The 15,328-nt window shown below is 41.9% G+C and overlaps 1 protein-coding gene across 2 annotated transcripts in view; it reads left to right on the forward strand.

Annotated features, from left to right (window-relative positions):
* TIAL1 (TIA1 cytotoxic granule associated RNA binding protein like 1) overlaps window positions 1–15,328 on the forward strand; it is a 574,257-nt gene that overhangs the window by 422,854 nt on the left and 136,075 nt on the right. For both annotated transcript variants that reach the window (XM_085602861.1, XM_085602871.1), the window contains exon 8: window positions 12,547–12,642. In XM_085602861.1, coding sequence (XP_085458987.1) covers window positions 12,547–12,642 — 96 coding nt within the window. The remainder of the gene's footprint in view (window positions 1–12,546; window positions 12,643–15,328) is intronic.

Here is a 15,328-nt window from a genome sequence, read left to right on the forward strand (position 1 = left end):
GTTCTGCAGCATTGAATCCTTTTCTGAATTTGCATGGTGTGGATTATTCTGCCATCTAGTGTTTGAGTTGTTAGCCCTCTTTTCCTGTTTTTGCTTTTGGGTGTTGCCCGTAGATATTTGGTGCTGTGTCCACCCTCCCATGACTTCAGAAGTGTGCCCCAGAAGACCCTGTGGGTGGTTGCCATCTTCAGATTCTTTCTTCTGTCATTGGTTCTGGAAGCAACAACCAAAGCGCTACAGATACCAAAAGAAGATTTCAAAGAAAAGTGATGGATCGTCAAGAAAAACGAGTAAAACATGAACATAAGGTGAAAAACACCTATCATTACTGGAGAAGTGACAAAAGATCACCGGAGAAAGTAGCTGACTGCTCAAGTTGTCAACCATGTGGTCCGAGAATTCATGGAAGTGGAGAGAGAGACACACCTGGAAAAATGGAAATACTCCCTTTAGGTTCTGCCCTGAGTGCCACCAATAGTTTTCTCAGAAGAACAACCATGAAGTGTGCAACCTCTGCCTGCCAAGGGACCACGACCCATTAAACTCAGAAGCGTGTGCCCAGTTCAGGCCAGAGATCCTGAGAGCAAGGGAGAAACAGAGGTGAGAACACCACACAACCATGCAAACCCCAACAAAAGGGAGCCTGTTGCTAAGGGAGCATGGTCTGTCAAGTGAGGTGAAGGACCACATCAAGGACACAAGTGGCTCAAGCAAAAGGCGCTGATTCCAAAGAGGTTGTTGAAATAGACACAAAAAGTAGACCAACCCAAGGAGGGGGATCTTCTAAAAACATTAGTAATATTTAAAAAAATTCTAGGGCTAAGCCCCACAAGTCTAAAATAGCGGTCGCCCCTCGAAGAAAACATTTGTCAAAAAGCCAACGAGAGAACAAGAGGATTAGGGAAGGCTCAGCGGAAGCTCGGGACCCAAAGAAAAGGGCATCAAAGACAACCGATGGCGAAGAATGATACCTCGAATTTGACAGAAAAAACAGATGGCTCAAAGCCGAAATAGCTGTGAGCCTTCAAAGGATAGAGGTTTCAATTAGAGAATTCTGAATTCCCTCGAAACCTCCCAGGTGAAGAGCAGGAAGGAGAACATGGAGAGCTCAATCCACTAGCAACCTCAAAGCCGCAAGAAGAGGAGCAAGAGATGTTACTTTATGATGAGTACACTGAGGACCAAGGTTTCATCAAAGACACCAAAAGATTCTTTAAACGTTGACAGGACCTCGAAACAGACTCGCCCAAGGAAACGGTCCACACATATCCTTTAAGGCTGTTGCCGTCCAAAGACATTGCGATGTATATTGTCATTGTAAAAAGAGGAGCACATAAGTACGGGGTACATTAGACGAGGTCTGTTTCCTCCTAGAGACACTCCTACTAGCCCAAAGCAAAAACCAATACCCCCCTCCATGCTGACTAGTGTCCTGAATTAAGTAAAGGGAAGCGTTCAGAGAACGAGCATCTTGTAAAGCTGTAACATCAAGAATAGAGAAGTACAAGCATTCCTCCAAAGACCTGGTTTACATCCAGAGCAATATAATGGCGGATTTAATCATTGTGACCAGGAAGAGAACCAAACATTCCATCTTCCACTGGAGCCTCTCCTAAAAAAGAATGCAAAAGAGTGGATATGGTAGGTAAAAAGGTAGGGGGGGGGTTGCAACATAATGGACAGAGGTGAGGGGAAAGACATTGTAAATCCAGACAGACAACACAACCACCGTGTTTTATCTGCATAAGCAAGAAGGGACAAGGTCGCATATGCTGTCAAAGCTACACCAGGAGATCTGGGGATGAGCCATTCAGAGAGGAATAACCTTGATAACTATACATCTGCCAGGCGTAAAAAACTGAGTTGCAAGCATCCATATCACATGAGTGGGAACGGAACAAGCTAGTGTTCCAACGGTTTTCCGGCAGTGGGGCACCCACAGAAAATGCAAGATTTCAAGACTTCGAATCCAGACACTCACACCTCCACTCCCAATGGAATGCCCTGTCAATAGAATGGTCAGCGAGATTACATACGCTTTCCCATCAATTTTCCCCTCATACCTTTAGTGATAAGCAAGTGCAAACAGCCACAAATTAGACTGATGCTAACTGCTCCACAGTGGGCACGACAAACCTAGTTCTTAGATCTGGTGAAGATGGCACAAAGAAATGTAAAAAAAAAACTACCTTAAAAACACAACCTACTCTCCTTTCGGGAGGCAACGGCCAACACCTGAAAGTAAGCTGCCTGAGTCTTAGGGCCCTGGCTCCTGAGGCTATAGTTTGGTCACTTGAACCTTCCTAAATTATCCCTGAACGTCCTTAAGAAAGCTAGAAGAACAAGTACAAGAAAATGCTACTCTGCAAAAGGGTGTCCGTATGTCCTTTAGTGTAGAGACCCAACTGGTCCACAACAGAACAGTAGTCCCTACAGTGATAAGATACCTTGCCTGCTTGCTAGACAGCAGTCTAGCATATGCCACACTGAAGGTACACTTGCTGGCAGTAATAGCCTACAATCAAGGCAACGTTGGAAGAAGCTTCTTTACAGCACCTGTTATCAAAAGGTTCCAAGAAGGAGCAGCAAAATAGCTTGACTCAGATCCACAATGATGCAAATGTGAAACCTCAACCTGATAATGAAGGCACTTTTTGAACTACTACACAAGACAGAATAATGGTTCCTGACTTTGAAGACCGCCTTCCTAATCACAATCACATCACTGCGCAGGGTGAGCGAGCTTCAAGCACTAACCACCCAAGAGCTCTTCCTGCAAATGCACAAGGACAGAGTAATTGTGAAGACCAACACACGCTTCCTCCAAAAAGTTGTATCATAGTTTGACATGAACCAAGCAATCCAGCTACCAGGCTTCTTACAGCAACGAAAACATTAAGCCAAAAGAACTCTGCATACACTAGACCTAAGCAGGGCTGTGATACACTAGACCTAAGCAGGGCTGTGATGTCCTACCTAGAAATGACAAGGAAGCATAGAAAATGTCATTTGCAGGTTCAAATTTAGGCTAACCAGTGATGAAGGTCACCATCTCAATGTATATAGTACAAACAATCCAATTATGCTACAAAAAAGCAGGCGTGCGGTTGGAAGCAAGACACAGGGCGCATTCCACAACGAAAAAAGGAGTCACCCTGGCCTTCCTAGCAATTGTGTTCATAAGCGACATATGTATGACTGCCACTCGGTCATCCATCCACACCTCCATAAAACACTATTGTGTGGACATCGAAGTAAACAAAGATGCGCATGTGGGACCAAGAGTACTGAAACATCTGTTCTCAACTTCATTTTAGCACCACCTTCAAAAGGGAGCAGAGATACTGCTATGAAAATAAATGCACTGCATGTGAATCCAGAAAATGATTCCTGCCTCAAAGTTGTTACTTACCTGTTGAAGAATTTTCTGATTCAAATGTCACCCTCCACCTTGCTAAGAAAAGAGGCGAAACAAAGAGGATTACATACTGCAAGGTCCAACAACATAAAAAAGGAAGCCAACAAGGACCAGAAGAGTCACCAATGGGGAAAAAAGAACCTGAAGAAGGCAACCACGCATGGGGCTTCCAGGGCGTGCACCTGATGTCATGGGAGGGCGGACATAGCACCAAATGGCTACAGACATGTCCAAAAGCAAAAAAAAAAAAGAAAACACAGGAAAAGAAGACTAACTAGAAGATTTCTGACTCAACCACTAGATGGCTAAATAAATGCATAGCATATGAATCCTGAAACATCTTCCTTATTAGCCTCTCCTGAAGTGAAAACGTGTTTTTCAAACTGTTGTGTGCAGGATACTTATGCTGCAGGTCCGCCATTCCATTTAACATGTAAACAGTATTTGCCTTCTCATTAAAACCTTTGCATAGCTATTTTTGACAATCTGCAGTCGAACATCTTGTCCTGGCCGCTTTAGGTATTACACACTGGCCCTGTTCATTTTCTATAGCTTTTTTTACGCAGCAGAATGCGATGTCTTCGCATATAGAAAAATCACAAGATATACTGACAGGCTGTGGCCTATGAGCTGCAGCATTGGTATAGTCAGTTTTGTGTCAGACGAAGCCTAAATAGCACGGACTCTGCCCATAGAAGTTAAGCTCTGTCTATTGTTTACTATGTACGGCAATGATATTTGGCATACTTAAAGTGACATATTTCTGTCCTGGCAATACCGATTTATACGTCTATAAGCAACTTGCCACTTTTCCCTCTCTGTGCTGGGGGTACCATAGGCTGGTGCTTAGCATGGTCATGATACCTGCTCAGAATAGGTAAATTTGTGATAAATACTGGGGTAGAAGCCAGCAACTTTCTCTACAATCAATAACTATCCATTTATACACATACGGACCTAGAAGGCCTCAGCGAATGAAGGTAGCCAAACATTAGAGTTTTGACACTCTGGAATGTTGCGTGACACTGTCGGTCCAGGATGCTCATGCTGCATCGAGCTCAGGTTCTGTTTGAGTTGCAAATGCAGTGACCCACTGGTGACTTAAACCATAAATATGTTCAGCGACAGGGCACAGGAGTAGAAGGCACCGTTTTAAAGCGCTAATTCACAAGCAGTACATTCCCACTCTGCTCTGCATTTAGAAAGAGGCTGAAAATTTGTTTCATTAAAGGGTTTGGGCCAGACAGTAGACTCAAATCTGTAAGGTACAAATCCCAGAAATGTCAGAAAATCTTAAATCGCTTTGCTCTCCTGTTCCAGCAAAGCTCGTGAGAGTATGGGGAAGGGTATAACAATTGCTAGGCCAATGCCTTTATGGCATGCTTAATAAGCTTGAATGGGTTTCTAAAGTTTTAGGGAATCGTGGTTATTGCAATTATTTATTCCAAGGCTTTTTATGCCTCTGATGTTGTAAAATGTGGCAAAGTCCTCCGTCACCTGGGCTTAAGGTTTCTTGATTTTCTCTCATTATATCGGATGGAGTCAAATCTCTGAAAATATTAGTGGTAATGAAATGCTGACAAGAGGATAACTGTGCATTCTGATTAATTTTTGGAAAACACTAGAACTGAAACCGGCGGCTATGTCTAGGGGATGGATAAAGAAAAACAAAGACAGTAAAACTGCAAGTGAAAACAATAGGGGTGAAGGAAAATGGTAATAAAACATACGGGGCAAACTTTTAAAGGAGCTAAAAATGATAACATACTGACAATCTGCAATTGTCTTCTGAGACAGCACATTTCAAGTTTATTTATGACTACGTAACTCCGTGGAGATCCACATAAGCTGGAAAACCAACAACATGATAGTCAAGAATCTATTTTGATATAAAATTGACTCAAAAAATATTCCTATCCAACAAAACATCTGCATGTCCTAAGCGAGATCCAACAAAATAAAAATCTTCAGATTAAAACATTACAATGTAATATAATATAATTAAAAATTTCCTTTATGCCCTTAGTGCAATTAACATAGAATTAAAAACAAGTATTAGCGGTTGCTCCCTACAAACTTAATGAGCCTTAATACATGTTTAGAAAACATTTAAAAAAGTTAAAAATCCTATGGCAGTACATTTCATTTGGCGGCTCATAGAGAGAATCGATTAGTGCAGAGGCCAAAATAATAGATAGTTGTAAACATATTGGTCGCATCCATTTACACCGACACAATAATAATGCAGGGCAGATAAATAACAAATGGTTAACATCCTGGAGGTCATTATTGCACAAATTACAAATCGGTGAAGAACCATACCATTTAGACCATTAAGGATCTCAAAGGGAGCATACCCTGCCTCAATAATAGCCAAAAACGGCACACTCCATGAGGTAGATTCTAAGAGATGTAGGCCTGCACTTTATTTATCATGCAGGAGTCAATGACCGGATGGATACCCCTCTTTAGAGTGCAAGCTTCCCTATCTCTTGTAAAACGTAATTCCCAGGTGGCCTTTAATTGATACAACGTTAAAGTAAAGAGCAGGGATTTATCTAATTGCAGCAAATCAACCGCAGTCGTAACATTTCTGAACATTAGTTATTGTTCTTTTAAACATTCTAAAATTTCTTTCCGAAGTAAAAATCTTAATGTACCAGCATCACCCTTTGCCAGGCCTAGGACCCAATGCACCATCCCCGCGAGACCATGTACCCAGATGCTTCTCAACCCAAATTCTAACCTGAATGCAGCCACGGGACATGCTGTGTTAACTGAGGCTAAACTTCTTAAAATTCGGCCTTCTGTTGCATTTAAAAAACCCAATTTCTCTACATTGATCAGTTCAATACCATACAGCAGGGAAGCTGGGATTTTTGCACGAAACGCCTCCAATAAAAGTGCAAAATGTCTTTTTCCAGTAGACTTATAGAGGGAGCCCAAGCTTTTCCCCTGCATGGAAGCTTTGGAGATGTTATTTTCTATATGGGCACTTAGGTTGCCACACACTATTTTCCTAAAAAGGTATATGATTTTACAAATTCCAACTTTCGGCCACCCACAGACCATACAACATTTCCGTACAGCATCTTCTTTCTTCCATGCACGCACATAACTTTACTTTTTGATATATTAATCTTTTAATGGTGAGCCTCCACATATTTATGCAGTGCCTGCAGACGACTATTCAATCCTCTAAGCTTTAAATCGAAAATTATTATGTCGTCTGCATAAAGCAGACACACAATCGGTTTTCCCCAAGTAACAGGGCAATGCCCTCGCTTTGGGCCAGATTGTGAGGAAGATCAGAAATATATAGGGAGAAAAGCAGGGGAGCCAATAAACATCCTTGCTTTAGACCATTTGCAGTAGGGATAGCTTGTGAGAGACCTCTTTCCCCTCCCATTAGGACTCTACACCAAGTATCCATATGGACTCCAAAAGGGTGCTAGGCATACCCAAATTTAAAAGCTTTCTCCACAGCAGAGGACGATCTAATTTGTCAAATGTTGTGGAGAAGTCTATAAAAGCTGTATTTACCCTTCCTCCTCTTATTTTGACATATTTTTCATTTATTACCTGTAGAGTAGTTAAATTATCGATTGTTCCATGAGACAGCACATCTGAAGTAAGCAATGTGATTTTATTTTTGCACTCAATAAAATATTTCAATAAATAAATTCAGAAAAGTGTGGCTGTCGCTTCACAGGGAGATGGGCAGTTAGGACCAAACCATTTTTTTAATTCTACAAACCCTAAGCGTAAGCAAGAATTTCATGTGTTTATTATTTCAGAGAGAGGATTAAAAAAGGTTTTCTAGTTTTTGCTTCCAACAGTGTTTTATGCAGAATGTTAGGTGCTTTAATGGCCTTCTCCTACCACAACCACTCCGTAAACAAATGTAGGCCTCGGGCACTTAAATATTGCAAATCGGCCTAAACAAATAATGCAGGACACTCATGGCCCAAATCATTTAAAGTCATGCAGCAAAAAGTCAAGAGCAGGAAGAATAGATGAGCAGACCAGCGTCCTGCAAAATGCAGAGAGCCACAGGACGTCACTAGAAGACAGGCGTTAGAAACCTGAGAGAGAAGGGTCGGCAAATACTGTTGAGCAGACCAGGATCACAAAGGACAGCTGTGAGAGTGCAGGGGAGCAAAGAGGAACTCAAGGGGCAGGAATGACCGGTATTTGAGGCCCAGGGCAGATGCACATGAGGCAGAAGAGAAAGCACCATGTGGAGCAAAGCATACAGTATAGGCAAAGAGCACAAGGAAAAGTCCTAATATTTTCCGGATAGGGTAAGTGGGAGAAAAAGAGCTTAGGACAGACATCAAATGAACTGAATTTGGATGTCCCCTTCAGTCCTCTCGCTTTAGCTTCTTACCAGAGAGTGCTGTCGGCGCCCTCTAGAAGCTGGAGCTGCATGGTCCTCTCATCCTATGTAGCTTCTCCGGTCCCTTGAGGAAGAGCAGGCCGGTGCTGCTTACTGCAGCCACCCTTCAGAAGTCAATGGGAGAACAGTGCTTGCCCCTGAGCGTACCCCCAAAAGGAAAAACGTTTTAGCTGGGGTTTTAGAGATATTATCCAGGTATTAGGTCCTAGTTTTTTACCTTAAATGTTTGCACTTTATTAGCAAATGGTTCGACTGCTAATGAAAGCATTGAGTTTGAAAGAGGGGCACCAAAGTCTCATGCCCTTCCGAATACTGTATTGTTGCAAGATGGTATTATCTGTGCGAACCAAATTTATAGGGTTTGATTAGAGCAGGGTGATCGGTCTCATAGTGGTAGGTTCCATGCCAGTCCTCTTCAACGCCATAAATGCGAACTGCCAACTAAATGCACCAAATGCTTTCTCAGTCTCACTCACCATGAGCACTGCTCTGGGGTGTATTTTGCGTGATTCAGCATGACAAATCAGGTGTCAGTTTGCTAGTATTATACTTAAGATTTTAAAGTCTGTTAATCATTGATAGTGGCCCGTAGGAAACTTTTTCTGTCCGATCTCTATTGATTCTGATGATACTAACTATGAGGGCTTTTCAGGTTGTATTACTTTTGAAGAGCTATTACATACATTTTGGCTAGTTTGGCTGCTAATAGATGTGTAGGTGGACTAAAATTCTTCGGGACAGCTATAAGATTAATTTCCCCTCAGCTGTGGCCCTCACTGCAGCCTTGATTTTGGCTTCTGTGATTGTGGTTTCCAGTTAGACACGACCTGGGGATAAATAATCTCACCAGCTCCATACTCTCAGATATAATTTTTAAATAAATATTTGCTTATCTGCTCTTGCTCTGAATAGAGGTCAGCATGTTAGTTGGCAAACACCCAATTTGTTTCTAGGTAGGTATGCACAAGCTCTACCCTGTGTGTCCACATACTAATAACAGGTCCCCCGCTTTTTTCAGGGTTTGCAAGCCATGCCATACGTTTGCCTGCTTTATCACCTTCAATGTGTGACCTGGCCTAATGTCTTGTATAGATCAATCATCTGTCGCGCCAAGGAAACAGCCAAGTTATCCCTTTACTTTTCTAAATTAGCCGGTAATGTTGGGCACACAGGTGTAAACTTTTCCAGGTCCCGCTACTTCCTTTCCTATTTGTCCACATCCAGTTTCAATGCGATGCTTCTTGATTACTACCTTTAAGGCTTTCGAATGTAGGTGAATCTTGCAATGCACTGACCTATGGTCTCCAGCTAGGGGTTATTGCAAGCATTCTCCTCTGTTTGAACATCAGTAATAGTGGATCGCGATCTGCGAATGCCCTTCAAATATAGTCTGCATGGTTTGCCCATGATTGGCAACCAAGACGTGCATAATCAATCTGGCCTCACATGTGGATCATGCAGTGAAGAATCGGAAATGCATTAGCGGTGTTTAGTTGCCTGTATGGATCAACTAGTTCCAAGTTCATTTGCCATTCCTTCACAGCCATTCCTGTACGCACCACTGTTGGGGTCATTGGTGTAATGTAAAGCCTAGGATCCACTGTTAAAATCGTCCAATAGAAACATAGGCAAGCAGACTAAAATTTCAATGTGTGCAGACACCACGTCAAAGTATACAGTTTGTTCAGTGTTGGGTGCATAAATATTCAGAAGTGCCACCTCGTCTCTATCCAGATTGCATTTTGCGATAACACATCTGCCCTAATTTTTAGTGAGCCCTTTATTTGTCTGAAAGGCATCTCTAGGGTTTACTGTACCTCGCTCTTGTGTCCTTCATATGTGTATCTTGTTTATATGCTAGATGAGCTCCTTGCCTTTTAAAATATGCATATATTTTTCTATCTCTCAATATTATTGGTCATTTCTGAAACATTCCCTGTAGGGAATGTGTATGTAAGTGTTGCAAACATGTTTTAAGTTGGCATCAGCTGTCGGAGCACCCCTTGCCCCAGGGGATTCATTAAGGGCCAGATGCATCAAGTATTTTTCTCCTCGCAAACGGGCTGATTAGCAGAATCCGCCCATTTACGATCGCAAAAAATGCCTTTGCGATGCATCAAACCCAATTTTGTGATTCAGTAACCGGTTACCGAATCGCAAGATGGGTTTGCTATAAGCTATTTGGAAGGGGCGTGTTTAGGGCGTCCCTTCCAAATAGCGAATCCTAACTGTATGCATGAATGTTTTGTGACTGTGAATGCAGTCGCAAAACATTCACATTTTACCACCTACTTCAAGTAGATGGTAACCCATTTGCAAAGGGGAAGGGGTCCCCAAAGTACCCCTTCTCCTTTGTGAATGTTTGTAAAAGCATTTTTAAGAGCAGGCAGTGGTCCCATGGACCACTGCCTGCTCTTGAAAAACGAAAAAAACTTTTCGTTTTTCTTTTTATAAAGTATCTTGTTTTCCTTTAAAGAAAACAGGCTGCTTTATAAAAAAAAAAAAAAAAAAGATTGCTTTACTTAAAAGCAATCACAGACATGGTGGGCTGCTGATCTCAGCAGGCCACCGTCCCTGTGATACTTGCGATTCCTAGGGGGTCGCAAATTGCGACCTACCTCATTAATATTCATGAGGTAGGTAATTTGCAACTCCTCAGGAATCGCAGAAACTGTATGGCACACTTTCATGCATGCCGTTTTGCAATTCTCTAATTGCACATCGCAAAGATTCGCAATTAGGGAATCTCAAAAAATGTTTTGATACATCTGGCCCTAAACCTCTTAAATTAAAACAAATGCGGCAACTGTTCCCCGTTTTGGTGGCCTTCTGTAAGGTTCTGGGTTTAATTCCAGTAGTAGTTGCTTCACTCTTGGCTTGGGTGGGCTCAAGGACCATGTACAAACCTTATTTTGCCCCGCCCCCCAAGCCATGTTGTTGTACCGCTTACATTAGGTAGGTTTCCAGCTCGATGGAGTCATATGGCCCTTAACGTGTGCCATGCAGATATCTCTGATCACTCCTCTCATATATGGCCCGTATGTTTTTGTGCAGTCCTCAGTCTGGCATCAGACTTACCTCTGCAAAGTTCAGTAAGGTGGAAAGAATGTGACCTTCCTTATTCTTGTGTTTGCCTATACGTAGATTAGTGCACCAAAGTCACACCTGCATGTCGTGTATGCTTGAGTAGAGCCTGATTCACTTTCTCCCTCAAACTTCTTTTGTGTGTGAAAAATTGAACGGGGGCCAAGTCTTGCAACGGGAGCCATTTGGGAGGTCATCGTTATGCAGTTGTTGACGCTCAAATGTGCAAGTTCCATGGGAAGTTGAGTTTTCTGATCACTCCCCATTCTCTGGTGTCAACTTGTTCCTTCACAGTCCATAGGCCCACGTCTTCATTATAAAAAAGGATGAGCAGAATTTTGCAACTTTGTTCAAGATTTCTCTGTTCTTGAAGTAGTGCCTCTTATTTTGCTTGCTTGTTCATGGGAACAATGTTGATTCACCAAAATGCCAGGGATGGCAGAAGTGTCATCATACATCTGTTTGACCCCGAAAACCATTACATGCTGAACCCCTTTTTCAACTAGCAGGCTCTCAGCATCTTGTTTTCTGTTAAAGGGCAAGTAGGAGTTCGTGAAGGGGCCAGAAGAAAAAGTGAACTGGGTTTGGTTTAATTTTTGTTTCTCAAGTGGCCTTCCAGACCCCTTAGACCAAGGACATAAAAGCAAAAGCCAGTGGGTCCAAAGAACACGCAAGGGGTAGCTGCAGATCCCTCTGGCTTGCTCCTAATATATATCTGTGGTTCAAATCACCCAGCAAATAGTTTACATTCAGTGTTTTTGTACAGACATCCGTTCCTAATGATTAGGTTTGCGCCATTACCATTGAGATATTTGCTTCGGGCCTACTCAGTGGCCACTGGATAGCTCTGTTTTGGACAGTGGAGTCTGTAGGCAACAATTGGGAGACCCTTATCTTGAGATGAGCCTCTCAGATTAAATATCTTTGACCAAATGAGGACCTTCGATAACTTTGTATCAAAAAGCAATTTTTAAGGCATGTATGTCAATGTATAAAGGTTGAAGAGGAGACTGTTGAGGACAAATCAATGCTCTGGTACCTAACCTGGGAATAAGCCTTATTGCACTGCCTTCACCTAACTTAATGGACAATCCCTATTATTTTAAGCCTTTAACCGGTAGCTATTGCACCAGTTAAAATGGCCCAGAAAGAATATGAATCTTGTAAATGTTAGCCTTGTAACTTCTCTTGTTTCTAGTTGTTATGGTGTATATTTCTTTATCTTTCAACAGAATGCTTATAAACCTAAAATAACTCTTTGCTATTTCATAGAAAAAAGATTAGGAAGTCTAAAGTACCTTATTAATTAGCATGCTGTCTGCACAGATTTAGCTCCAGGTAAGCAGGCCATAGACCAAAGATCTTTATCTTTTAGGACATTTTCATACCAAAAACAAACAAGCCCCTTTCATTCGGTACCAAATGTCCATTCCACATAGATGTTTGTTCAGCTGATTTGCAGTATCCTGGAATATTCACTCCAGAACCTTTTATTTGAACGGTGTATAAAGCATGTCTTATTGAAGTTTCGAGTTGTGAAATGCAGAACTGCGAGGTTCTCAAATTAGTTTGTTTTGGTGTATTGTGTTTCAAAAAGTTGAAGGAATGTGAAAAAGCGCTAATTGTGGACATTTTACCTTTACAGATAACACAAAACAGCTGAGATTTGAAGATGTAGTGAATCAGTCTAGTACCAAAAATTGCACTGTTTACTGTGGTGGAATTGCATCTGGACTTACAGGTACTACATTTAATTTGTTGGAAACAGTTTGTTTCTAGAGGACACATTTGAAATTATGCAGTGATGTACCGTGATAAATGTGAAGTGGGTTCCTGATATCAGTGAATTTCTTTAAAGGAGTTCATCATTTTAAATTGTGTAAGTGGAAATATAAAAAATCTGTCAAATGAGCAAAGCACAATTTGTAAAAGTTTAAAAGTAACTCAACACACAACACGTTTGCTAGAAAGAAGTGCTTCTCAGTTTTTGATACAGTTCTGATCTATTCATAGATGAGCAACTGTGAATTTGACATTTTTAGTCATGCTGGGTCTCTTAGTAACATATAATGAAATCTCACTGTAGGCCTGTTCCTTCTATGTCTTGATCAAAGCATGCTTGAATGAGTGGGACAGCAAGGTTCACTGATACACCATTGTGAAGACCCTAATTAATAAAGAGCACAACGTTTCCCTTGCTTAAGCAAATTAAATGATACAATGGGATTCCTATGCTACTCTGTTTCCATTTATTAGTATCGAGATTCCATACTCAATTTACAGTCCTCTGCCTAGCCTACAGACATTGCACTTTGCTAATGGAGCTGATTCTCATGCACATTATTAGCTGTAGGAGTAGTCACTATACCTCTTAACTTAAAAGACGACTTTGAAAAAAAACAACGTATACGCGCCTGAGCCCAACACTAAATGGCAGGAGTTGCAGAGCATGGAAATCTACAGCACTACATACTAAGAACAGATCCTGACAGCATAAGTAACATTTTCCTTAGGTTTGACCCCAAGAGATGTCTGTTTTAGTATCTGGTTGACTAATTCATCTTATGGACCCGTTCCAGTTTAAGAAACATTTGAGATTACCACCTCTTCAAATATAATGCAGGAGGAGGTTTTCTGTTCTGCCTTTTAACTTTTCAGTGTCAAGAGTGCCCTTCACTACTATTCCAGAACTAATATTAAAGACAAACAAAGAGAGAATTGCTGAGATTTCAATTGAAGAACAGGCAAAATGTACATATTCAAAAGAGTATCACAAATCAGAGGAACTATGTAGATCTGAGTTTGATGCCTTTTGGTTTTCTGAATAAGTGCAAATACCTGACATTAGCTCTAGTATGAATCTCCTTGTTGATTTGCAAAATAATAATCAGGAGGGAACCTCACCAAAAGCAGTTTTCGGATGCTTATGTCCCACTTCAAAAGAATTCACCCCATTTGCATGAAATCAGTAAAGCTACAATACTGATATTCTTGCAATTTTCCACAAAGAAATCAATGAATCTTTTTACTCAGATATAGTTACCTTCTAAGCATGTGCCCAAACCTTTACTTTACTTTCATGACTGCCAATTTTAGCAGCATAGCAGAGATCCTTTCTGCTCTGGCCATTTAGCAATTAGCAAAAACCAAAGGAAATGATGGACGGAGTGTTGAACATTGCAAGCACTCACCCCCAGTCAACTGATCTGGGTTTAATCCATCACCGTTCTTTAGCCCACTCTGCCACCCCAGTTCAGACATGGCCATATGCAAATCAGTCTGACCCTGTGCCTCATGGGAACAGTCCAGCCCGAACTGCCAAGCCATGTCTTCCCTGGACCGGAAACAAGCTTCCTAGGACCGGTTTCTGGCATTTCTGCCATCTTCAGCCAGGCTTGCTTGAATCCAGTGGCAAAGTGAGCAAGGGACTCACGTCTGAGCATACCCTGCCAACTTATGGTGAACAAAGCAAAAACCAAAGGAAATGATGGACAGAGTGTTGAACATTGCAAGCACTCACCCCCAGTCAACTGATCTGGGTTTAATCCATCACCGTTCTTTAGCCCACAATGCCACCCCAGTTCAGACATGGCCATATGCAAATCAGTCTGACCCTGTGCCTCATGGGAACAGTCCAGCCCGAACTGCCAAGCCATGTCTTCCCTCGACCAGAAACAAGCTTCCTAGGACCGGTTTCTGGCATTTCAGCCGTCTTCAGCCAGGCTTGCTTGAATCCAGTGGCAAAGTGAGCAAGGGACTCACGTCTGAGCATACCCTCCCAACTTATGGCGAACAATTAGCAGCAACAAAATATAGCTCATTCATCTGATCTTAAGAACCTTAGTAGTTCCTTTACTCTGGAGCGCCAATTAGTGGAGCCACCTCCAACAAAATATCACCCTAATACAAAGGTTGCGAAAGCTGCCTTCTCTGGCAAGTGGTTATGGTAGACTAAAAGTTAATGTATGCTATCTAGGTCTCACAGGCCTTTTGGGAGATGGTGGATCTGGCCACTAGCTGAGTACCTGAACAATTTGGCGTCCCTTTTAATGCACTTAGTCAGAGCCTACATGGGTGTTTGATACAGTGGAAACAGTAGTCCTGTTAGAGTAGCGATGTAATCATCTGAAGCTATTTGTGCATGGATCCGTGGTTGTTTAGACATGCATTGCTTCTCCGGCTGTTCATGATGCTGCAGAACAATACCTCTGCCCCTTTCTTGGTACTGGCCTCTTTTGCAACGCTTTCCCAGAAATAATATAGAATTGTCACATAATGTAGCCCCTCCTGCTCAACAGCAGCAGTGTCCGCTTTTTCAGCCTTCAAGGACCATAAGCACAAATACAAGGAAACCACAAAATATTTCCTTGTCCTTCCTTTCTCGCATTGCAAACAATTCTTAAGGTTATAATCTATATAGTGCATGG

Source organism: Triturus cristatus, chromosome 1_2, assembly GCF_964204655.1.
Source record: "Triturus cristatus chromosome 1_2, aTriCri1.1, whole genome shotgun sequence".
NCBI classification, from domain to species: domain Eukaryota; kingdom Metazoa; phylum Chordata; class Amphibia; order Caudata; family Salamandridae; genus Triturus; species Triturus cristatus.